The sequence below is a fragment of the Argentina silus genome, assembly GCF_951799395.1.
Source record: "Argentina silus genome assembly, chromosome: 22".
Lineage (NCBI taxonomy): Eukaryota > Metazoa > Chordata > Actinopteri > Argentiniformes > Argentinidae > Argentina > Argentina silus.
In genome coordinates, this window is record NC_139676.1 from 6238944 (window position 1) to 6263187 (window position 24244).

Genomic DNA, 24244 nt, shown 5'->3' on the forward strand with positions numbered 1-24244 from the left:
TCTCTCTCTCTTCAACACACACACACACACACACACACACACACACACACACACACACACACACACACACACACACACTGGTCTTGTGGAAACTTGTTTGTGATTTGTATGTCATTAGTAGTCATTGTGTGATATGGGAGAGAGGTTCTGAACAAAGGATCAAGGCTATCAGTAGACCGTGGAGACAGTCTGCTGACTAAGGTTTGCCATGAGAGATGTCTACAGCTAGTCAAATTGTGCAATACTTCATAGGAACTATAAAGTCTTTATCTTGGCCATAATTTGTTTAAGTAGGGAGTTGGAGGCTGACAGTGTTCATTCCTCTCAGCTTCATCACCGGTGGTCATCATTTCATAAAGTTCATAGGACTCAGGCCAAAGTGGGATGTGGTTTTTGGAGTGTGTGGAGCTGGAAAGCAGTCGTTTTCAGTGGTGAGCCTAACCAGCTGTTGTTGTCCGACAGTCTATGACATATTAATAGAGCGGGGGGGGGGGGGGGGGGGAGGGGGGTCTTTTGACAAATTTCCAAATTCAAATTCATTTGCATATCAGGATCTTCCTTCCTTGGCCATTTTCAATGGTCTCCCACTGTTTCACGGACGAATGTCGTAATGGTTGACTGACTTATCCAATCAAACCTCAAATGAGTTGATGAGTCAATGTGGACTAAAATCAAACAAAAGGCTGTGACATGGCTTAGCTGTAGCCCCTATCATCAAAAAGCAGGAGGCGTATGTTGTTATATGACAACCAGGGGCGGCTGGTTGGAGTTAGAAACCAGAGTTTGATACCATTTGATCACACGTATTTTAAGACCATTCCTCATTCCCTTCCATGCATTACAATGAGCCCGTCCTCTGATTTCGACCCAATTTCTACCTTTGAGCCAAAGGTTCAGTGCTGAATAACAACACTAACTTTGAACTAGTTCTGAACACCTTTAAATAAATACAATACGGTTCTTGTATTTCATGTCAAACCAGCCTCCCCTAAGGCCTAATTCTCTATGTAAAATGCCAAGATCATGTTCAAAAACTGGTTTGGTAGAGTATCACAGTGATTACGAATAAGAAGGAATATGAATATATCACAGCCGTGGAGGGGATACAGATTATGCGATTATAACCATGTGAATCATCTTCACTTCAGAAGCAGTTGGCAGCTCTGTGGTGTCTCTGTGTGTGTGTGTGTGTGTCTGTGTGTGTGTGTGTGTGTGTGTGAGGAAGAACAGCTTGGAGTGTGTGTGTGAGTGTGTGTGTGTGTGTGTGGAGGAGTGATCCTCCTCCCCTCCTGAGGGGCATGGTTGTACTCCTAATGGCTGCTCTCCTCCTGCACAGAGATAAAGACTCATAACAAGCCAGTGAGCCCACCATCTGGCTCTGTGCATGTGGCCCTACTGGAGACCACAGCCCCCAATCTGTAGTCTTACTTTACTGTCAGAGGGTGTGTGTGTGTGTGTGTGTGTGTGTATGTGTGTGTGTGTGTGTGTGTATGTGTGTGTGAGAGAGACCGAAATAGAGTGTGTGTGTGTTAGAGAGAGAGGAATACAGTAGTGTGTGTGTGTGTGTGTGTGTGTGTGTGTGTGTGTGCGTGCGTGTGTGCACGAGGGCGAGAGAAAGAGTGTGTGTGTTTTTGTGCGCACACATGCGTGCATTCGCATTTGTGTGTGTGCGTGCATACTGAAGTGCATCTGTGTGTGTGTGTGTGTGTGTGTGTGAGGGGTATCGGGAGACAACGCCATGCCATGCTACGAGGCTGACAGATGGCACGGCTGCTGCTGCTCGCGGCCCCGCGGACGAGACAGCACATTCACCTTCATTAAACTCTGACTGGCAACACGGGCACCAGGCCCCTTCAAAAGAGCTGGCCCTTTCTCTCCCCCTGAACCAGTGGGGGAAATAATGTGTGATCAAAATGCTAATGAGCTAGGCTAAATGCTCTAATCTGAATAATCAGATTAGGCAGTGAAAAAACTGTGATCTTGATGAAGCTGTCAATTAGTCTGGATTAGTAGATTAACAGGGAATAGATTAGATGGGCATTTGATTTGACATATTCGGTGACATGAATCTCCGAATGTCCGCGTCGTTGACGGTGACTGTAGCACAGCGTTGAGTGGACGGGGGGTGACATTGGCTTCCTCATGACTAGAAGTAGTACCTGGGTTGCTAATTGGGTTTAGGAAGGTCATTTTTTCTTAGTCTAGTCAGATATTCTTCAAAGTGTCGACTAGGCTAACTAGAAGCATCACATATACTCTAGTCACAGTGATGGTGGGTGGAGTCATGCTACAAATAGGCTTCCACCCACTGGCCCCCAAAGGCATACTGAGTTGCCAGTAGAAATCTTCACTTTTAAGCAAACATTCAGAGGAACAGAACTGTGGATGTTGTTGTCCTTTCTGAATAATACATGGAGCCAGATGCTCCAAGATTTGCATCCATAGCTTACTCTCTTATGCAGTGGAGGCTGGTGGAGGTAGAAATCGGAGGACGGGCTCATCGCAATGCATGGAGCGGAATGAGGAATGGTATCAAACACGCGTGTTTGATACCGTTCTTCATTCCGTTCCATGCATTACGATGAGCCCGTCCTCCGATTTCTACCTCCACCAGCCTTGTCTGCTCTTATGATAGTGTGTGGTCTACTTGGCTGCTGAACAGCACTGCTGGGCCACCCAGTGACAGCACAGCAGTAAACTGCAATTAGGAGATCAGAACAAAATGTTTTGACTCAAAAACATGACATGTTGTGATAGCTATGATGGTTTCTGGAGACAGAAATGCTACGAGAGGCAGACTACACTGAAATGTTTTCTGATAAAATGCAAATGGTTACCACACTCTTAGAAAAAAGGGTTCAGAAATGGTTCTATGGACTGTCCCTGTGGGAGAAAACCCTTTGAAGAACCCTTTAGAGTTCTATGTACGGTAGAACTCTTTTGGTTCCATGTGGAATTCTCTCTGTGGAAAGGGTTCTACTTGGAACCCATAAGGGTGTGTAGATGAAGTCATCAAGGACCACAGGAAACATGGCAAACATTTCAGAAAAAAAGGTTGTACCTTTTGGGTTCTAGGTACTATTGAACCTTTGTTTCTATAGTACCTAGAACCCAAAAGGTAGAACAGTGTTATCTGTGATCCTTGTGATGACTTCACCTACACATGATAAGTCAGCAGAGGAGGTGTCAAGTTAAATCTTTACAAAATCCCAAAAGAACTTTGAACAGCTTGGGAGCAAACGCACGCACGCATGCACGCATGTGCGCACACACACACACACACACACACACACACACACACACACACACACACACACACACACACACACACACACACACACTTATCTTAGATCATTATTGTATCATTCCTATTCAGAGGAGAAAACACCGTGAATTCCACTTAACATTAATGCTGATTAGAGAATAGAACATCAAATGAACAGACAGAGGAGATTTTCCTAGAAACAGCAAGAGGGACATTATGATATTAGGTGTAATTGGACCAGTGAAGGGTACACACGTGTTTGATACCATTTCTCATGCATTACAATGAGCCTGTCCTCTGATTTCTCTCTCCACCAGCCTCCCCTGAATTGGACCATAAGCACCAACGGTCTGAATGGTGATTACGTGGTCTAGATGGCTGCCTACTGGTATCAATCAGATGAGCGGTGCGATGACACACTCCCACCCTGCTCTGATTGTTTGGCGGAGGTAGAAGTCTCATTGTTCTTTCAGTGACTTTCAGGCACATTAAATCGCCTGCAATTACACTCAGTTGTGGAGGCTGGTGGAGGTAGAAATCGGAAGACGATTGCAGGCGATTGAATGTGCCTAGAAGTCACTGAAGGAACAGCTCATCCAGAATGCTGCCGCCCGTCTGGCGTTCAATCTCCCCAAACTCTCCCATGTCACCCCCCCTCCTTCGCACCCTTCTGGCTCCCTACTGGCTCCCGGTAGCAGCTCGCATCAGATTCAAGACCCTGGTGCTCGCCTACCGGGCGGCAAAGAGAACAGCCCTTCCCTACTTGCAAGCAATGGACAGCCCCCAAACCCCTGCCCGACCACTCCGATCTTCCACCTCGGCTGGCCGCCTGGATGCAGCAGCCGCGCTACTCGGTCACGGCTTTTCACTGTCCTAAAGACCTCTTCATCCCCACAACCACACTGTATAGTTTCTCTACTGTAAATAACATTTAAAAAAAAAGAAGAAAAAAAAAGAGGTAACTCTTCCTTCTTCTAGCATTGTGACTGCCAATGGCCCCTGGTGCTAGACGCATAAATTAGTTTTTCTTATGATGGCTGATGTACAGATGATTTGCTTTTAGACAAATGTACTTGCTGCTAAATGTCTAAAATGTAAATGTAAATGTAGACTACCTCCACTTTTCGCTATTTACTAGTTATTGCCTTTGCATGTGTTCAAACTGGCAAGCTGGAAACATGGCATGGAATTCTGAGGGCCTCATGTGGAAACACGCAGGGAGATAGCATAGCTCATGTCCTGTCCTGTCCTGTCCTTTAACATGTGTTCGTCGTGCATATGTTTTTTGTTTTTCCCACGTTATTGCTCAACAGCAGAGCGTTCCTCCCCAGCGATGTAACTTCCTGATGCAACTGATGTAACTTAGTGGGGGTTGTAGAACTCCGCGGCACTGCTTCGCTCAAAGGCTCCATAAAGTGGTCACTTGTTTGCGGGTGAACTCGGGTCTCTGACAGCTTCCCTGACCAGACTACCCCACGTGACCTAAACTCCAACTCTCTCCAATTGCTACCGTCGCCGAGTGGTACACGGTTCGATCCGACCACTGTGGGAAGTCCGACCATCTCAGAGGGAAATGCTGCAGTTTGTTTTACCCCTCATCCTTGGCTTTCTGTCGCTCTACTTACTCACTGTGAGATTCGGAAGGAGAAGGCAAGTATGGGAGACGAATACTCATTCAAAGTTTAAGTATGTTGGTTCGGATTGCTTCGCCAGGACTTGACTGTCTCTGCATAACTTGTATCCATCCACCAGGCATTGAGTAGCACTGTGGCTCTGAACCACGATGGCCTTATAACAATGTAGTTATACTACCACTATTGGTTATGAATGGACCTGCAACATAATGAAAAATCTACTATTTATTAAATACATATTGTCAAGATATGTTGTGCTTCTTGGAACTTTGCTTTGTCGTAGGAAAGGAAACATCTACATAGGAACTTGCCTGTCATAGACCAGTTGAGTTAATGTCTAATTTATAACCTCTATAATGATAGTTCTGCTTGGTTTACTGACCGTCAACTTTTACTCAGTGATCTTTGCTCTTTGAAAGTAGCCTAAAGCGCAATCTTAATGACCTTTTATCGTTTAATTTTATATCTTATGTCTTGTGTAACTCTATTTGTCTGTGGGTTCAGGTCATTGTTCAGTGAGAAGTAGGTCAGACATTCAGGAACAGCCTCGAAAGTCTCCCGTTTTTGTCTTGCTCGGAGGAAATGGGTTTTGATTAGTTCCCAGAGGGATCACACACCAGGGGCTGCGGCTACCCCGCTGCGTTTCTCATCCTGCTGTTCCGACCAATGCAACAAAAGTAACTTAATTTGTCACAAATTAAGGCATACATTCAATTAAAGTTACTTCATTTACTCCTTTATATAAAACGAAGGATGTTGCAGAATGTTGGCTCACAGGATGTAATAGTGTTAATAGCAAGCGGTCATGGTATTTTCTATAGGATCCCATTCAATGCGACTGTCACATTTTATTTAATGTGAATTGGGATGTAAATGACAGGCCTAATGGAGAAATTCCTTGCTTCTCTGTGGACAGCTGGTGTTATATTGTCACTGGCACAAGGTCGGTCCTTATCCTGATGTCGTCCCATCCAAATCTCCACATTTGCACAAGGCTATTAGACACACACACACACACACACACACACACACACACACACACACACACACACACACACACACACTCACACACACACACACTCACACACACACACACACACACACACACACACACACACACACACACACACACACACACACAGACACCATCAGAGTCCCTGATTGCTTCTGACAAGTAGCTGGCAGCAGTGTAGACTTGGTGGGGGAACAACAACAGACAAGTCTGGGCTGTGACTTCCCTGCTAGAGGCTTTAATGACAACAGCAGACTCGCCTGCCCTCTCAGTCTCCCCGCTTGATGGAGGAAATGGTATCTAATCTCTGGTCAAGTCAATGAGTTTGTTCTGCACTGACAGTTTGTTCTGCACTTGGTGATATTGTTGTGGCTCACACAATGGTAATATTCTGAAGCTCGAAATAAATATCTTCTCTGGTAAGATACTGTGTCTGTTTTTCATGTTTTGCAAGCCAAGTGTAGGGAACGTGGTGGCAGTTTGGGTGTATCTCAATGACACACGAATCTAACAATGTTGCTTCAATTTTGTCATTGTAACCGCCCACTCAGATTGTGTGTCTGCGGGGCAGATAAGGGAGGTTGGGAGTAGCATTGTGCCCGTGGGGGAGAGTACAATGCTAATACAGTAGCGAAGACTACACCCTAAGGCTTCAGAGTACACTATGTAAACAAACGTCTGACTCACTCATCCTCTGACCGCTCAGGTTGCTGTAACCCTGAATGACGGCGACTGTTAATTATTTTTTCAAAGTAGCTACAGAATATAGATTTCAGCCAATGTACAGTAGACTTGTTTGTGTGTGTGTGTGTGTGTGTGTGTGTGTGTGTGTGTGTTTTTTGAACCACACTACAAGATCATCCACTAGAAAGGAGAAATCATGTTCTGCGCTGGAGTGGAGCTGGAGGGAGATGGAGTGAATAATAGAGTGTACTCTGTATTTAACCAGTCTATAATATATGTTGAAGGGTGTGAGTGTGTGTGAGTGTGTGTGCGCGTGTGCGCGTATGTGGTGCAGTGCGCGTGCGGTGTGTGTGCGCGCGCGCGTGTGCGCGTATGTGGTGCAGTACGCGAGCGGTGTGTGTGTGTGTGTGTGTGTGTGTATGCTAAGTCCTGTTGACAGGATCAGAAGTGCCCCTGTGTTTCTTTAGGCCAATGCTAATGCATGGCTGATTTCGCTCCTCCACCCGCCAACACCATAGACATTATTAGCCCAGAGATCATGACATCCTCCGGCCTCGGGACACACATACATTTTCGTGGCCCCTTGATTCTGTTAGCTTCAAGCAGCTAATTTGTCAAAGCTTGTTGCTTCTCCTGTATTCAGATTAAAACATACAATAGAATGGTTCCCCTTGTTTTGACCGTTTAGGTACAATTTCAACTTTAAATTTAAACACACACGCACACACGCACACACACACACACACATACTCAAACACACACACACACACACACACACACACATACTCAAATGCACATGCACACACATACACACACACACAGCCGTATGACCCATTCAGATTTAATATGGAATGGTAGATTAAACACAGCCCAACCACAAGCAGAGCACTGACAGTACTTGCTGCCAACACTGGCTGCGGACTTTCCCATGATCAACACACTCTTCCTGAAATCCCCAAACTAACCATTGTTGCATGGAGGTGTGTCATGGGAATGGGATGTGTGTTATGCAAGAGTCAGGACCACCGAGACCACCACAGGTCCCTTGTTTCCATGTATCGTCTGTATTCACTAAAAAGTTGGATCCAGTTTGTCATGGCTTGGAGTGTTCTCCTGCCAAGTCAGCTACTTCTGGGTGAGATAATGCTTTCTGGCATGTCTGTTTTGCTGAATTTTTACACATAGGCTCTGATTCATGATTGCTGGTTTTCAGCATCACAGAAAAAACATGGTTCTTTCCCGTTGGGTTGCATCACTGAAAGCGTGGGAGCATTTCCTGTCCTCAACCCCCGCGTCTTAAAATAAAACAATCCTTTCTTGTTGCATGAGAGGACAGAAATATATATTTTTGGAGTTATCCTAGTTGTCCTAGTTAACTAGTTATCCTAGTTAACCCGTTATCCGAGTTAGGCCAGTTTGATTGAGGCCTCAGTCTTGTAAACTCTGCTGCCCTGTGTGTGTGTATGTGTGTGTGTGTGTATGTGTGTGTGTGTATGTGTGTGTGTGTGTGTGTGTGTGTGTGTGTGTGTGTCACTGCATGTGGTGGACAACAGTGACAGCTGATACCTCCCCCACCTTGAGTCGCTAGGAGACACTTGATCACATGTCTTTGCCACATCTTATGAATATTGCAAGCATGTCATCGGATTCTCTTTGTCCCTAAAATCGAATCTGTTTATCTTGCTTATAAAGTGGATCTGGATCAGTAAGTCTTTTATTTGATTATCTTTTTATTTTTTTGATGTTTTTATTTGTTTAGGATTTGACAGGCATTCTGTAGCTACTGCAAAATGACTAATATCCAGTTAATCTCTCTTCCTTTGCAGAAGAGATGGCGAGCCTCCACTAATTAAGGGTTGGATTCCTTACCTTGGGAAGGCGCTGGAGTTCAGGAAGGATGCCCATAAATTCCTAGCAGCTCTCAAGGAGAAATATGGAGATGTGTTTACTGTGCAGATTGCCGGTGGGTGTTCGTAATGTGTAATACATACAGTTCAATATAGTTCTGAGCATAGTGCTTCTAACAAGGTTTGATGAGATATATGTATCGTGTTTATTACAGTGGAGGAACGGAATGAGGAATGGTATCAAACACACATTTGATATCATTCCTCATTCCATTCCATGCATTACAATGAGCCTGTCCTCCGATTCCTACCTCTACCAGCCTCCACTGGTACTGAGCATAGTGCTTATAAAAGGTTTGATGAGATAGTGTATTGTGTATAAGACACATTGTGTATATTACTAAGGCTTATGACATAAATATGAAATAAGCCTACATGTGATGGGCTTATGTGCTTATCGTGCTGTTTTTTGTCGATATCTGATTATGAATCAATGACTGTATGTGCCAGCCAGATATTAGCAATTAAAACCTCTAATACGACGTATCGTTTGACTTAAAAACATCCTCTTACTGACGTACGTTCCCCCTCCAGGTAAATACATGACGTTCATCATGAACCCTCTGCTGTACCCGTACGTCATCAAACATGGCCGCCAGCTGGATTTCCACGACTTCTCGGACCAGGTGGCGCCCGTGACCTTCGGCTACCCGCCCGTACGCACCGGCAACTTCCCTGGCATGAGCGAGCGCATCCAGAGGTCCTTCCGGCTCCTGCAGGGGGACAAGCTCACTTCCCTGACAGAGAGCATGATGGGAAACCTGACGCTCGTGTTCCGTCAAGACTACCTGGGGGAGAGAGGGGAGGGGGAGGAGCGTGGGGAGGGAGGGGCGGTGGGGTGGAGGACAGACGAGATGTACCAGTTCTGTAACTCGGTCATGTTCGAGGCGACGTTCCTGACCATGTTCGGAAAACCGGCCAACACCAGCCGGCACAGCGGGATGACGGCGCTCCGGGAGAAGTTTGTGAAATTCGACAACATGTTCCCGCTGTTGATCGCCCAGATCCCCATCTCTCTCCTGGGGCAGACCAAGGCCATTAGAGATGACCTCATTGACTTCCTCCTGCCCCAGAGGATGTCTCGGTGGTCTAACACGTCTGAGTTCATCCGGAACAGAGCTCAGCTGTTTGAGCAGTACGACTCTCTTGGCGATCTCGATAAAGCAGGTAAGATACCGTACAGGGGAGGCTGGTGGAGGTAGACATCGGAGGACGGGCTCATTGTAATGCATGGAACAGAATGAGGATTGGTGTCCAACACACGTCCATCAAAATAGTCCATCAAAATAATCCCAGAAAAATGATTCCATTCCAACCCCCTCCCGTCAAGCCCGTCTGTAAATCTCTCTCCATCTCTCCATCTCTCCATCTCTTCCTCCTCTTCCTTCCCAGCTCATCATTTTGCTATTCTCTGGGCATCGGTGGGCAACACGGTCCCGGCTACGTTCTGGGCCATTTACTACCTGGTGACCCACCCGGACGCCCTGGCGGCTGTGAGGGAGGAGGTCCGCGGGGTTCTGAAGCTGTCTGCTGGACCGGAGGAGGAGGAGGAGGAGGAGGAGGAGAAGATACAGAACCACAGAGACGACATCACCTTCACCAGGGAACAGCTGGACAGCCTTCTCTACCTCCGTATGTTGTCGAATATATACATCTGGCCGGGGAGGCTGGTGGAGGGAGGAATCAGAGGACGGCCTCGTTTGTAACGCGACGCACACGTGTTTGATACCTTTCCTCGTTCCGTTCCGTGCATTACAACGAGCCCCGTCCTCCGATTTCTACCTCCACCAGCCTCCCCTGATATCTGGGCAGGATGTTGTGTACTGTAAAATTATTATACTGATAGAATGCATCATCTTCCCTTTATTTTATGAAGTTTTTACCTCAGCCCCAAGCACATACAGTACTGGGTTCAGACTAAGGTTTAGTGCAGAGCCATACAGCATACACCAATGGAGGCTGGTGGAGGTGGAAATCGAGGACATTCCATTTACATTTTACATTTACGGCATTTAGCAGACGCCTTTATCCAAAGCGACTTAACACATTTTTTCAAGTAAGTGAATCATCTATGCATCAGTCATCATAAGATAAAGTAATAAATGCTTGGACCAGGAGCCATAGGCAGTCGCAATGCTAGAGGAAGGATTTTTAAAAATGTATTATTATTAACAGGAGAGAAACTTGTACAGCGGGGTAGTGGGGGTGAAGAGGTCTTTAGGAGGGCATTCCATGCATTACATTGAGCCCGTCCTCCGATTTCTACCTCCACCAGCCTCCCCTGGCGCATCCATGTACATGTTAAGTCATTCATGTCTATCTATATCTCCGGTCGTGTGTCTCTCCCTATCTCCCTCTATCTGTTCTATCTATCTGTTCTACCCATAATAACCAGCTCTCATAAACCTCCATTCGTGGCAGTTATTTCTGTTGCTGTTGTAAAATCCAGGCCAAATCCTCTGATGTCCATCCCCCCCTCCCCACTGCCTCCCCCCCTCCCCCCCACACACACACACGCACACACACACACACACACACACACACACACACACACACACACACACACACACACACACAAGAACACACTCCCTCCCTGCCTGCCTGCCTGCCTGCCTGCCTGCCTGCCCACCAACAAACCAGCCCTAGTGATTGTAATAATGATGGCAGTCTGAGCGGATCTGTACAAACTCTCTCCATGTCACATTCGATCACCGCTTTGCTCCCTGCTAGCTGGCTGCAGCCTCATCCCTGGTGACAGTTGCTCACCCAGGGACAAATGCCAGCGGTGTGGTCTACTCACGGTGCCTGTCTCTCTCACACACACGGCGGGAGGTTTCTGCGCCTCGGGGGAGGTGGCAGTGGAGATATCCGTATCTGATGCGGTTGTTGCTGTACTGCAGGGCAGGGGAGGCTGCTGGAGGTAGAAAATGAGGAATTCCGTCCGATGCATTACAATGAGCCTGTCCTCCGATTTCTACCTCCAGCAGCCTCCCCTGTACTGTAGGGGATATAGAGGCCTCTTCTGTCGTTGCGGCCGCAAATAAAGGGTCTGTTTCAAACCGTATTTACGAGCTAGGTTGTCCCAGCCTCTCTCCTCTTCTCCTCCTCTCCTCCCCTCCTCCTCTCCTCCTCTCCTCTTCTCCTCCTCTCCTCTTCTACTCCTCTCCTCTTCTCCTCCTCTCCTCCTCTCCTCCTCTCCTCTTCTACTCCTCTCCTCCTCTCCTCCTCGAAGTGTGCTCTCTGTTTAATATCACAAAGAATTATAGTGTTAATATCGTATATGTATCGAAATACAGATTAATTGAAGGATGAGCAGTAAGTGGATGCTATTTCATCCACCCTCTTCGGTATGATATAGATTTTATTAATTTACAATATGAAACTATGACTTGGTTTATGATTATTCAGCCTGTGTTTTAGGTGTTACTAAAGCAGTTCACAATTTTATGGAATGGTCCTTAAAGTCACTGAACCTCCAGATCTGTGTAGATACCAGTGGAGGCTGGTGGAGGTAGAAATCAGAGGACATTCCTCATTCTGTTCCATGCATTACAATCAGTCGTCCTCCGATTTCTACCTCCACTAGCCTCCCTGGGCGCATACGTACTGCATAGTATACACTGTAGGCTTTTGTCTGCTCAAGGCCAGAAAAGATGGTTCAAACCAAACCAAACCTAAGTAAACCAAACCAGACCAGACCAGACCAGACCAGACCAGACCAGACCAGACCAGACCAGACCAGACCAGACCAGACCAGACCAGACCAGACCAGACCAGACCAGACCAGACCAGACCAGACCAGACCAGACTTAACCTAACCTAACCTAACCTAACCTGACCTGACCAGACCAGACCAGACCAGACCTAACCAAACCTAACTAAAACCAGACCAAACCAGACCAGACCAGACCAAACCAGACCAGACCTAACCTAACCTAACCTAACCTAACTAAATCAAACCAAACCAAACCAGACCAGATCAGACCAGACCAGACCAGACCAGACCAGACCTAACCAAACCTCCTGGTAACTGAGTTGGCCTGTGTTCCCATCACAGAGAGCTCCATCAATGAGAGCCTGCGTCTGTGCTCCGCCTCCATGAACATCCGCATGGCCCAGGAGGACTTCAGTCTGCGTCTGGAGGGAGAGAGCTCCATCGGCATGAGGAAAGGAGATTTCATCGCCCTCTACCCCCAGAGCATGCACATGGACCCGGAGATCTACCACAACCCAGAGGTAAGGAGGGCTGTTGCAAGCACACACACACACACACACACGCACATGCACATGCACATGCACACACACACGCATATTCACATGCATGCATGCATGCTCACACACACACACACACACACACACACACACACACACACACACACACACACACAAATGCTATTGTAGGCAGACAATCCACTCTGTGGGTGTTTTAGAAAGGCTGAAGGCTCTCTCCTTCACCATGTCTGAGGCCTGCCTCCCTTCAGTCCACCCACACCACCTGCTGTGTGTGTGTGCGTGTGTGCATGCGTGCGTGCGTGCGTGTGTGCATGCGTGCGTGCGTGTCCCCTCCAATCCACTCACACCACCTGCTGTGTGTGTGTGTGTGTGTGTGTGTGTGTGTGTGTGTGTGTGTGTGTGTGTGTGTGTGTGTGCGCGCGCGCACGCGTGTGTGTGTGTGTGTGTGTGTGTGTGTGTGTGTGTGTGCCCCCAGGTTAGATTAATGTAACACCATGCATGGTCTGTGAGTGATTGAATCCGTCCACTAGCCTTCAGAAGGTCAAGCCCATGCATAGCCTACTAATGTAATCAGGGTTTGATAGCTGTCAACCTTGCTATGATCTGTGTCAAATCTAAACGGAAAAATATACCAGTCACCACAGTAACAGGGGGAAATATTTACCTTTTTCAGAGACAAAAATCTGATATCGTCGTAAAGTGTCAGTCGGTGTTCTCTTCATTTCAACAACCCTGTCATTCCTGCTCGTATCATCCGAGTCCCTTTGAAACAGCGTTATACATAAAAAAACAACCCCAAAAAAAAAACAACCGCACTATATTTATTATTATCCCCCCCCTCCCCTCCCCCCCCTGCCCACCCCTGTTACAGATTTACAAGTTTGACCGCTTTGTGGAAGACGGTAGGGAGAAGACAGACTTCTACAAACATGGCCAAAGGCTCAAGTACTACTGTATGCCGTTCGGCTCCGGCTCCACCAAGTGTCCTGGGAGATACTTCGCCGTGAACGAGATCAAGCAGTTCATATCTCTGCTGCTGCTCCGTTTCGACATCGAGGTCATGGAGGGTCAGGAGAGGGTCGCTCTGGACTCCAGCCGGGCCGGACTGGGCATCCTGTTCCCTGCCAGTGACGTCAGGATCCGCTACAGGCCACGCCGCGCCTGATTGGCTGGATGGCGATGTGTTATGGCGATGAGGTTATACACTGCGTCTGATTGGCCAGGAGGATTCACTATGGACTAGAGGAGAGGAGGACTGAGCCCTGTGCAGGAGGGAGAGGTTTTTATAATTTAAGTACTGAGTACTGTACCAGGGGGAGGCTAGTGGTGGTAGAAATCGGAGGACGGGCTCATTGTAAAGCATGGAACGGAGTAAGGAATTCCTCATTTTATTCCATGCATTACAATGAGCCCGTCCTCCTCCTCCGATTTGTACCTCCACCAGCCTCCTCTGGTACAGTACCACAGGCTATGTTCTAATTTCCACACTAGAATGCCACATAGAATGGAGCAATGTATTGGCGATGCATTCTACAGGGTATGCTACTCTGGATATTGAAACAGAGCCATTGGCTGATGATGAACTGTGATTATTAAGATGAGATATTTCAGAGGAGAAGTTAAAAAGACTAATGTATATTGCAGGTTCAAACTGTGGACAAATTGTTTTAAATCTTAATTAAAAAATATACAAGCTATTCCATCGGAGATAACCGTGTTAAATGATCTGTCATCCGAGGAATATACCGTGTTTTAATTGATTATATTGTGTACAGTTTTCTTGGAATTGTCTAAAGGATTAATAATAAAAATACAAAGATTAAGATTCATTCTTAATCAGTATTCACTTTTCACATAGTAATTGTAGCATTTATAGCATTTATACTAAGCTAACATGGATGATGATGTGTGTATTACTGTATGTTTGTGATTATGAAATAATCCACACTGTACAGCTGAATGTAGCTTTATAATAGTGGTAGTAACAACGCTTTAAGTCTCAGATGGTTACGCCACTAATTATGTTTTTCATGTGTTTTTTTCTAGGCTTTATGACCTATTTATTATGTTCACCTATAGAACATTTTCGTTCCTACAATATGACTGTGTTGTGTGTTGTATTCAAATGTCCTTTCCTATTTCAAGAGCCTTAAAGGGTATGTCGACTCATAAATGAAATAAAACACATTTTAAACCATCCACAAATCACTTGTGCAAATCTGACTGGTGTTAGGTTATTTTTATTATTATATTATTCTATATTATAATTATTTTGTATAATTATTTGTATTTGTTTACCTTAATTAATTATATTTAATTTAATCTTCTCTATTCTTTGGGTGACCTGCTGATTGTCCTTTGCCGCCGTCCCGGATGCTGAAACCAACTCATTCTACGTTTGTTATTCTAGATTTGTAGCCTATAGGAGAAATTAACAATCAACAGTCAATTAGTACCAAATTATAATCATGTTTGTGTCGGTTTGCGTTCTGTAAAAGAGAGACCATAAAACGTGTTTACTATCACCAATGTACAATTTATTCCACCAACAACTAAACCAAACGAAGCAAAATGAGTTTAGCCCATGTCCAAACAATAGGCAATATCAATTCCTTATCACCTCGACGTAATAATAGAAACATAAACAGTAGGAATTAAATCCAAAGGCCTACTGTGTTAACAACATGCGGACCTTAATTGCGCACGGCGCTCCGGTTGGCCCCGTCAATTGCGCACACAAGTCCCGCGTGGCAGGCACAGCTTTGTTCAGTGTTTACCGGTGAATTGTTTCAAGAGACTCGCGGGGCTGAAAAGGACACGTTTGTCCGGATAAGGGTCTTGAATCCCAGCAGAGAACGGGTAACCTGTCGGCGGTTCATAACCACCTAATCCGTGTGCACCAGCTGCGGTAACGCCTTGTCCTTGGTTCAGGTAACTCACAAGTCTCCTCATCTCGTCAAGTGCTTGCGCCTGCATGAGAATATAGTTCTTGGCGAGGAGCAAAGTGGCTATTTTGGATAACTTCCGTACGGACGGGCTGTGCGCGTACGGGATCACCGACCGCAGTTCGTCGAGCGCGTCGTTCAAGTCGTGCATTCTCCTCCTCTCTCGGGCGTTAATGTTCAGCCTGAGGACCTTCTGCTCTTTGTGCTTCTTACCTCCGAGGAGTCCTGCGTCACATTTGCCCATCGACGCTCTGATCCGCTCCTCTGGAAACAGCACCATGTCGCACCTGCCATCGCTGTCATCGTCCTGACTCTGTTCCCCGCCGCTGCTCTCCGCGGCGCCGCCGCTCATGTCACTGAAACGTTCCCCGTACTTTACGCAGAGCGATCCGGGTGGGAAGCCGAGTGTTCCCGGTCGACCTCCAGCCACTAACCCCCCTCCTGGCTGCTCGATCTCCTGGTCGAAACAGGTGATGGGTGATTCCCGGTCTCTGGCAGACAGTCCTATATTGGCGGCTGATCTGAAAGAATCCATGTTTCCCTGTTCGAGCGCTGAATCTTGTGAAGGAGGTCTCGACAGCGCACTCGTGCGCAGTCCGGTTGAGTGGTCTTATCCCCCCACCCCCTAATGATCATCCTAGAGCCTGCACGTCTCCACAACAGTAAATATTCCTGTTACACTTGTCCGGTGACAAATTGATGCGATATACTACGCTTAATGGAGACACTGCACTTTAGTGTTTGTATAGCCTCGGCGCTCGATTCACCTTCAACAAAATAATGAGACATTCACGAGTGACACCAAGCGAGGCAGGCAATGTTCTGCATGATTAGCTTGAGACAGATCATCATAGGGAGGTTGATTACATGGACATCATTGAGAGACACGCCGCAACCACCGGCAGTACGTGGGGTGATGTCCATTTTGGGTTTGAATTTGAATTTATACTGCTGTTTATTTTTTTTTATTCTGCTCATAATTGGATTTTACAGATAGGAAACAATGTTCGCCAAATGAACAGATATTTCTGCTAGAGGCCCAACACATGTAAGCTATATTATATTCACAAAATGATACTTTTGAAATGGAGACACAAAGGGAGTTACATTAGATTTTGTATATGAGAGATTATTTTATTGTTCACAAGAAGAGGCAACTCCTGTGAAGGGCAGAATTTGACTATGAATATTTATTATCGTTCAGTCAATTTATGGTAGCTCCACCCTAGGGGAGGCTAGTGGAGGTAGAAATTGGAGGATGGGCTCATTGTAATGTATGGAATGGAATGAGGAATGGTATCAAACACGTTCCAGGCATTACAATGAGCCCGTCCTCTGGTTTCTACCTCCACCAGCCTCCCCTGCTCCACCCCTGGAGCAAAGCCACAGTTAGGAGGCCTCTCAGCTGCAGAGCGTGGAACACACAGGCTGCTCTGAAGAGCCGCACAGCTCCTCTTCCTCTCCTGGTTATGAATCATAATCAGCAGATTAGATTAGATTGGACTGTCTGCTCGCGCAGAAATTTGTCATGCCTCACATGTTCTAACAAGACAATGACACATTAACAACATCAACAGATTACAAACACAAGGAACACAGAACCACCGTCCACAACACACACATTCTGTTATGGTCAGATCTAATGAACCCGAGCACGGACACAGAGTCGGGACACAAATATAAAATAATAAGGTATTTAATAAGGGACAAGCAGAGAAATGGCAAACGGGGTAGGGCAGGCAGGCAGGCAGGCAGGTAGGGCAAGGCAAGGCAGACAGACTTGGCAGGCGGGCACGTAGGGCAGGCAAGGGCAGGTAGACTAAGCAGGCAGGGCAGGCTGGTAGTGCAGCCAGGCAGGTTGACAGGTGGACAGGTAGACAGGTGGACAGGTAGACAGGTGGACAGGTAGACAGGTGGATCGCCGGGTCGGGTCTCTGGAGGATAAAGGAAAGATGTTCCAAAAACAGACTATATACACACGAAGACTAAGTATTACTAGACAAAGAGGCCGAGAACGGGACAAACGTGTTGAAACACTCAACAACGATCTGACGATGAGTGAATGGGAAGCCGGGATTTAAATACAGCACGGTGATGACAGGTGAATAGCAGGTGTGTCGATCGGGCAGGTGGAGATGACGGAGCCTGGCCACGCCCACACACAACACCAACAGACAGACACAGACAGACATAGACAGACGGGAGAGAGGGAGGCACTGGCACAGACAAGGAGGAAGTGGAGGGTGTGACTCATTGACATTGCAGAATGTTCACATGCAGCCATCAAATACATCTTAACGGTCCCTCCTAAAGACCTCTTCATCCCCATTATCCCCCTGTACAAATTTCTCTCCTGTTATTATTATTAAAAAAAAAAAATAATAATAATAATTTGTCCTTCTTCTAGCATTTGGCCCCTGGTCCGAGCATTGATTACTTTATCTTATGATGACTGATGGATAGATGATTCACTTACTTGAACAAATGTATTTGTTGTAAGTCGCTTTGGATAAAGGCGTCTGCTAAATGTCATAAATGTAAATGTAAATACATCTAGCCCATTTAGTCGACTGGTCAGCAATGCCCACTATCCAGAACATTTCCCTCACGGCACGTTGGTTTAGGGCACTGGTTCCCAAACTTTTAACAATCATGTAACCCCTGTCGGTTATTTTGTAGCCTAATTGATATTCTAGGAACATTATCCCTTACATATTAGACATTGTGATAATATTATTCTGTTGGATCGGGTGCATGCATTTATTTTTGGTACTGAGACTGCAGTCGGCTATTCAACAGGACTGTTTGGGAAGGTAAATCACAGATTTATTTCGTGTACCCCCTAGATCGATCCACGTACCCCCGGGGGTACGCGTACCCCACTTTGACAATAGTGGGTGTAGGGATACGTTACTTATTCTTGCAGCTTGCTACTTCGGTATGGTAGAGTACCTCTCTGTTCCTGTTCTCTTGATATGAATCATAATCTATATTGACAGGCATCGAATCACTTATCATCCAGCAAATGACAAAACTAAGTATTTTCTTTCCCGGCTTGCAGGGGTGAAGAGTGTGTTGTTGTTGATCAACAGAGAGGACATGTGACCGCCATTGAAGGAGAACGGGTCACTCGAAACTGCACTTACACGACTGGTGGTACAACCCCCTCATCTGTTCTGGTACGTCCAGTTCAGGAGAGGCTGGTGGAGGTAGAAATCGGAGGACGGGCTCATTTTAATGCATGGAGTGGAATGAGGAATGGTATCAGACACACATGTTTGATACCATTCCAGTGTTTGATACCGTTCCTCATTCCATTCCATGCATTACAATGAGCCCGTCCTCCGATTTCTACCTCCACCAGCCTCCCCTGACGTACAGTAGACTACAGTACATCAGAGTGGGTTTTGTCCGTTTCTGCCATCTCACACCCATATGGAACAGTGGTTGAGGAACGTGCTGATTATAACTCTTCTGGATCAGGGGAGGCTGGTAGAGGTAGAAATCGGAGGACTGGCTGATTGTAATGCATGGAATGGAATGAGGAATTTTGATACCATTCCTTATTCCATTCCATGCATCCGCATGTGTTTGATACCGTTCCTCATTCCATCCCATGCATTACAATGAGCCCATCCTCCAATTTCTGCCTCCACCAGCCTCCGCTGTTTTGGATCTACCGTCTATATCTGTAATGATGATGTTTCTGATATTGAAGAATAATATCCAATGATGCGTGGAAGAAGGTGGATACTCAAACTGAAAGTTAAATTAAGACGATTTATTAGTCAGATCGATCTGGGACAGCAAACTACTGTCCAAGAGAACGGGCAGCAGGGGAGTGGCAACCACAAAGAGTTTGCAGTCAATTTTATAGTGGGTAACAAACATGAAACCAGGGGGCCCGACACGTACCCCTTGTTGTAAACCACATTCCAAGGGTCACTCAGGAAAATACATTCAAACAATATCAAATCATTTTGGAAACAAAAACAACAAATAAACAAGTGCAGACCTAGGCCCCTGGTGCAAATGCTTAGTAAATCTGGCCTGTACAGCATTAGCGAGTCAACTGCATTTATCAATGGCTCTAGACTCTAAATGTTAACATTGTAGGAAGCATAATCTCCCTGATACTAATGTGCATTGTGTTGTTTACCAGCGTGCAGAGTGGAGGACTCTCCCTGCCAACAGGAGATGTGGCTGTTATTGAGGGAGGATGAGTCACACTGGGCTGTGAATTTCAATTTGATACCACAGATACAATCCCCTATCTGTTTTGGTACAAGTAATACGCTACCTACTGTAACAACTACCCCAGGTTCATTTAGAAGCGGTCCACTTTTGGAGATTTAGGGGGAAAATATGCAGAATCTGGGGAGAGATTTGAGGCATTCAAAGGAGAGATTTGATACATTCAAGGAGAGATTTGATACATTCAAGGAGAGATTTGATACATTCAAGGAGAGATTTGATACATTCTAAGAGAGATTTGATACATTCAAGGAGAGATTTGATACATTCTAAGAGAGATTTGATACATTCAAGGAGAGATTTAATACATTCAAAGAGATTTGGGATGCTCTCATTATCATTTCCAACTTGAAGTCAGTCCTTCTGAGGATCGAGAGGATGCAGCTGTCTGTAATACTTTGCTATGAGACCCACTGTGTAGATTCAGTCCCTGTACAAAACCTGGCAGAGTGTATGTGTGTGTGTGGGTGTGTGTGCGTGTGTGTGTGTGTGTGTGTGTGTGTGTGTGTGTGTCTGTGTGTGTGTTGGTATGCGTGTGAGTGTGTGTGTGTGTGCATGTGTGAGTGTGTGTGAGTTTGTGCGTGGGTGTGTGTGTGTGTGTGTGTGTGTGTAAAAAAACTATTTTTATAGGTGCCAGTCTTTTCCATATACCAATCTCGGTAGAATGTGAATTGAGTTCTGTTCTGTTTGTACAGTATGTTCAACAATAACGTCTTGACACTTGTAGTGGGTCGACATTGGTGCCAACTCACAAATAAATCAGTGAACAATTTGTGAGGTGGTCATGTACCAGCCTGCACCACCTATGGTATGCGTTTTCTTGTTTTTTTACAAGGATAATGAGGAACAGGTTTGGCATGATAGTGGCACGAATTTTCACAACATCACCTCACATACAAGCTCTATTATAAAGGCTTAGAGGCTGTTATATTTTTCACTTTTTGACATTAATTCAGTGATCATTGTAAATATTGTAAATATGAAAACCTACATCGGAAATTCTACAATACTACTAGAGACAGTTATGAGTTGAATAACGACCTACTGTAGCATCTTTTACATTGATTTGTATGAACAGGTTCTTTAGAGAAAATTAGAAACATGAAAAGAGAAGCCTATTCTTTCTAACAAATCTTTTTCTCAATCTTTCTTCCTCTTCCTCTTCCTCTTCCTCTTCCTCTTCCTCTCTGAGAGGAGATGTTGTGTACAACGTTGAGAGGAGGAGCTTGTGTGGAAGAAGAAGAAGAAGAAACCAGAGTAGCATGAAGTGTTCTCCTTTGTTCCATGTCAGATTGTCTCTCTAACATCACCCATGCTGTGTTGGTCAGACTTCATACTTTAACATTTGTAGGTAAATGAATACAGTTATGGTAACAGTAATGGATGTGTAATAACATCTTAATTGCAAGTTTGAAAACATAATATATTCATAACATAACATAAGATTTGGCACAACAGTGACAGGAAGCCCAGAAACACTGTACAAAAACCTGCCATCGCAAGAGAGAGAACGTCTAAGCTGTAATTCCTCTTTTTATTTGACAATACTGACACCTACTGGACACTACAGTGCACTTCCAACAGGTTGTCTGACGAAGCAATATACACTCACCAGACACTTTATTAGGAACACTATGTACTATAACAGCCTCAATTCTTCGTGGCATTGATTCCACAAGATGTTGGAAACATTCCTTTGAGATTCTGGTCCATGATGACATGATTGCATCACACAATTCCTGCAGATTTTTCAGGTGCACTTTCAAGCTGTGAATCTCCCGTTCTACTGGATTCAGATCCGGTGACTGGGAAGGCCACTGAAGAATACTGAACTCATTGTTATGTTCATGAAACCAGTTTGAGACGACTTTTGCTTTGTGACATGGTGCATTATCATGCTGGAAGTAGCCATTAGAAGATGGGTAAATTGTTTCCATAAAGGGATGCACATGGTCAGCAACAATACTCAAATAGGCTGTGGCATTCAAGCGATGATTGAGTGGTATTAACGGGCCCAAAGTGTACCAAGAAAACATTCCCCACACCACTACACCACCTCCACCATGAGAAGGTGTACAGGTGTTCCAAATAAAGTGTTCGGTGAGTGTATGTCAATGTTTACCATAGCCCATATGGTTGAATTCCACAGTGGAATATGCATCAGCTATAATCATGTGACAACGTGTTGCAAACCAACCAACATCATGACATCTTTGGCCCCGGCCACACTAGTCTGTCAGAAAATGAACAACAACGTACAAGGATAAAGTCTCGGTCTGATTTGAATTCGGGCGTGATTTGTCATCTATGTTGTCTGTTAACGCAAAGTGTCTGAATATTTATGAAAATGTGAAATTTCAATGTTTTATTTTTAATAAATTAGCAAACATTTCTAAAAACCTGTTTTCACTTTGTCATTATGTGGTATTGTGTGTAGATTGATGAGGGAAAAATGAATTGAATCCATTTTAGAATAAGGCTGTAACATAACAAAATGTGGAAAATGTTAAGGGTTCTGAATACTTTCCGAATGCACTGTATATACAATACCAGTCTAAAGTTTGGACACACCTTGCCAAGAGTGTGCAAAGCTGTCATCAAAGCAAAAGGTGGCTACTTTGAAGAATATAAAATATAAAACATATTCTGGTTTGTTTAACACTTTTTGGTTTACCACATAATTCCATGTGTTCCTTCATAGTTTTGATGTCTTCAATATTAATCTACAATGTAGAAAATAATACAAATAAAGACAAACCATTGAATGAGAAGGTATGTCCAAACTTTTGACTGGTACTGTATATTTTATTTTTTATTTTTTTAAATCTATTTTTTGCTACTGTCTGTTATGTGTAGGACTTCCATTTGCTCCATGCAGTTGTCATGGTTACAGTGGACAATGCGTCTGTCACAGAATGTGTGATTATGTCACAAACCAACATGATGACATCACATGCAAAATGAAGACAAAGTAAAGACAGATTCACCAGAACCTTCAGTATTGACTCCACCTTCAGAGAAGACTTGATTTAATTTGCATAAACATGGTCAAAATCCCGATAACAGAAGGTCAATGTACACATTGTCGAGGTACTCACTCTGGTGAGTATTGAGAACTTTTATGATACTAAGAATTTGTGTTAAATAGATTTATTCTGGGTGGAAAAACATTTCATTACATTTTTTGTGACCTGAAAGATTGGCCTCTGACATTCATGTGAAGTAAGTGATTTTCAATGTCTAATTCTGTCCTGTCAGATGTGTCCTTGGAACCCGTTCAGGACGGGTTGAACATTGGGTTGGACATTGCGGCCTATGAGCTTTTCTGCAATTGGCTCCAGCGTTCGCGTGACCTCTGGCCTAAGTGGCAGAATATCCACTATCATGGACCAGACTGCCAATGCCCGGGCCAGCGTCACCTGGGTGGCCGTCTCCCAGCGTTAAATTACCAGGCGCACTATACCCAGATGGAAAGTCCCAATGTGAGCCATGACCAGGTGGAGGGCCACCAGGTGATCCGCCAACAGGTGGAAATTCAGTGGATGCAGGGACCTGATATACCCTACCCACCCTCTAGACTCTTGTGGTTCCAGGACGGGTCCTTCTGGATCGCGGACCCCGAGGAGTTTATCGACCCAGAGCGGGGCCTCATAGTGATCCCAGAGCGGCGGGTACACCAGGGCGAGCTGCCCTACCTCTACCCACAGATGCTGTGGTACCAGCAGGGATGCCTGTACCCGGTCGACCCAATGGTCGTTGTGAATCCTCCCAGGGAAATGGAACCAATTGCAGAGGAATCAGAGGAGTCAGAGGAGTCAGAGGACTCTGATAATGATAATGATAATGATGATGATGATGATGATAATGATGATGATGAGGAGGGTGCTGCTGAAGAGGTCATCGAGGCCCCCCTCGTCTGCAGGCCATTGGAGAGGGCCTGTAAAAGAAGCAGGGACTTCATCTATATTAGCGAGAGCGAGAGCGAGAGCGAGGATGGCAGTGCTTCTAAGCGCCAGAGACGGTCAGATGACACTGACTCGGAGGAGGAGTGGTCCCCCAGCTCAAGGCCTGGCACCTCAGGAGTGTCGAGGAAGAGGAGCAGGGACGATGATGATGATGGCGACAACAAATGCACTAAGAGGCAGCGTCCTCTGTGAGAAACACTGTTGTAACTCTGAGCGGTGTAGCATTCAAGTGTCTGTTTCTAACAAACTTGTCCAATTACACTTAAAAATTAGAAAGTCTTTCACACAAATAAAGGTTTTATTAAACCCAAATTCTAGATGATTCTTGTGTCCTTCATACTACCA

General features: G+C 45.4%; 2 protein-coding genes across 4 annotated transcripts; one reads left to right on the top strand and one right to left on the bottom strand.

The window, feature by feature from the left end:
- The first annotated feature begins 4626 nt into the window (after positions 1 to 4626).
- cyp7b1 (cytochrome P450, family 7, subfamily B, polypeptide 1) lies at positions 4627 to 14931 on the top strand. 3 transcript variants are annotated; one of them, XM_083693966.1, is made up of 6 exons: positions 4627 to 4919; positions 8422 to 8558; positions 9037 to 9669; positions 9895 to 10134; positions 12560 to 12738; positions 13607 to 14931. In XM_083693966.1, the coding sequence occupies exons 3-6, from the start codon at positions 9045 to 9047 to the stop codon at positions 13898 to 13900; spliced, it is 1338 nt and encodes a 445-aa protein (XP_083550092.1). In that variant the 5' UTR covers positions 4627 to 4919; positions 8422 to 8558; positions 9037 to 9044; the 3' UTR covers positions 13901 to 14931. The 3 variants fall into 3 exon arrangements, with proteins under 3 accessions (XP_083550092.1, XP_083550091.1, XP_083550093.1); XM_083693965.1 differs by having other exon boundaries at positions 4627 to 4915; XM_083693967.1 differs by lacking the exon at positions 9895 to 10134 and having other exon boundaries at positions 4627 to 4915.
- A 319-nt stretch (positions 14932 to 15250) lies between these two features.
- LOC310821524 (class E basic helix-loop-helix protein 22-like) lies at positions 15251 to 16215 on the bottom strand (the record flags this gene model as incomplete). Its single annotated transcript, XM_083693610.1, has 1 exon — positions 15251 to 16215. The coding sequence occupies one exon, from the start codon at positions 16213 to 16215 to the stop codon at positions 15502 to 15504; it is 714 nt and encodes a 237-aa protein (XP_083549736.1). The 3' UTR covers positions 15251 to 15501.
- Between the last annotated feature and the right edge of the window lie 8029 nt (positions 16216 to 24244).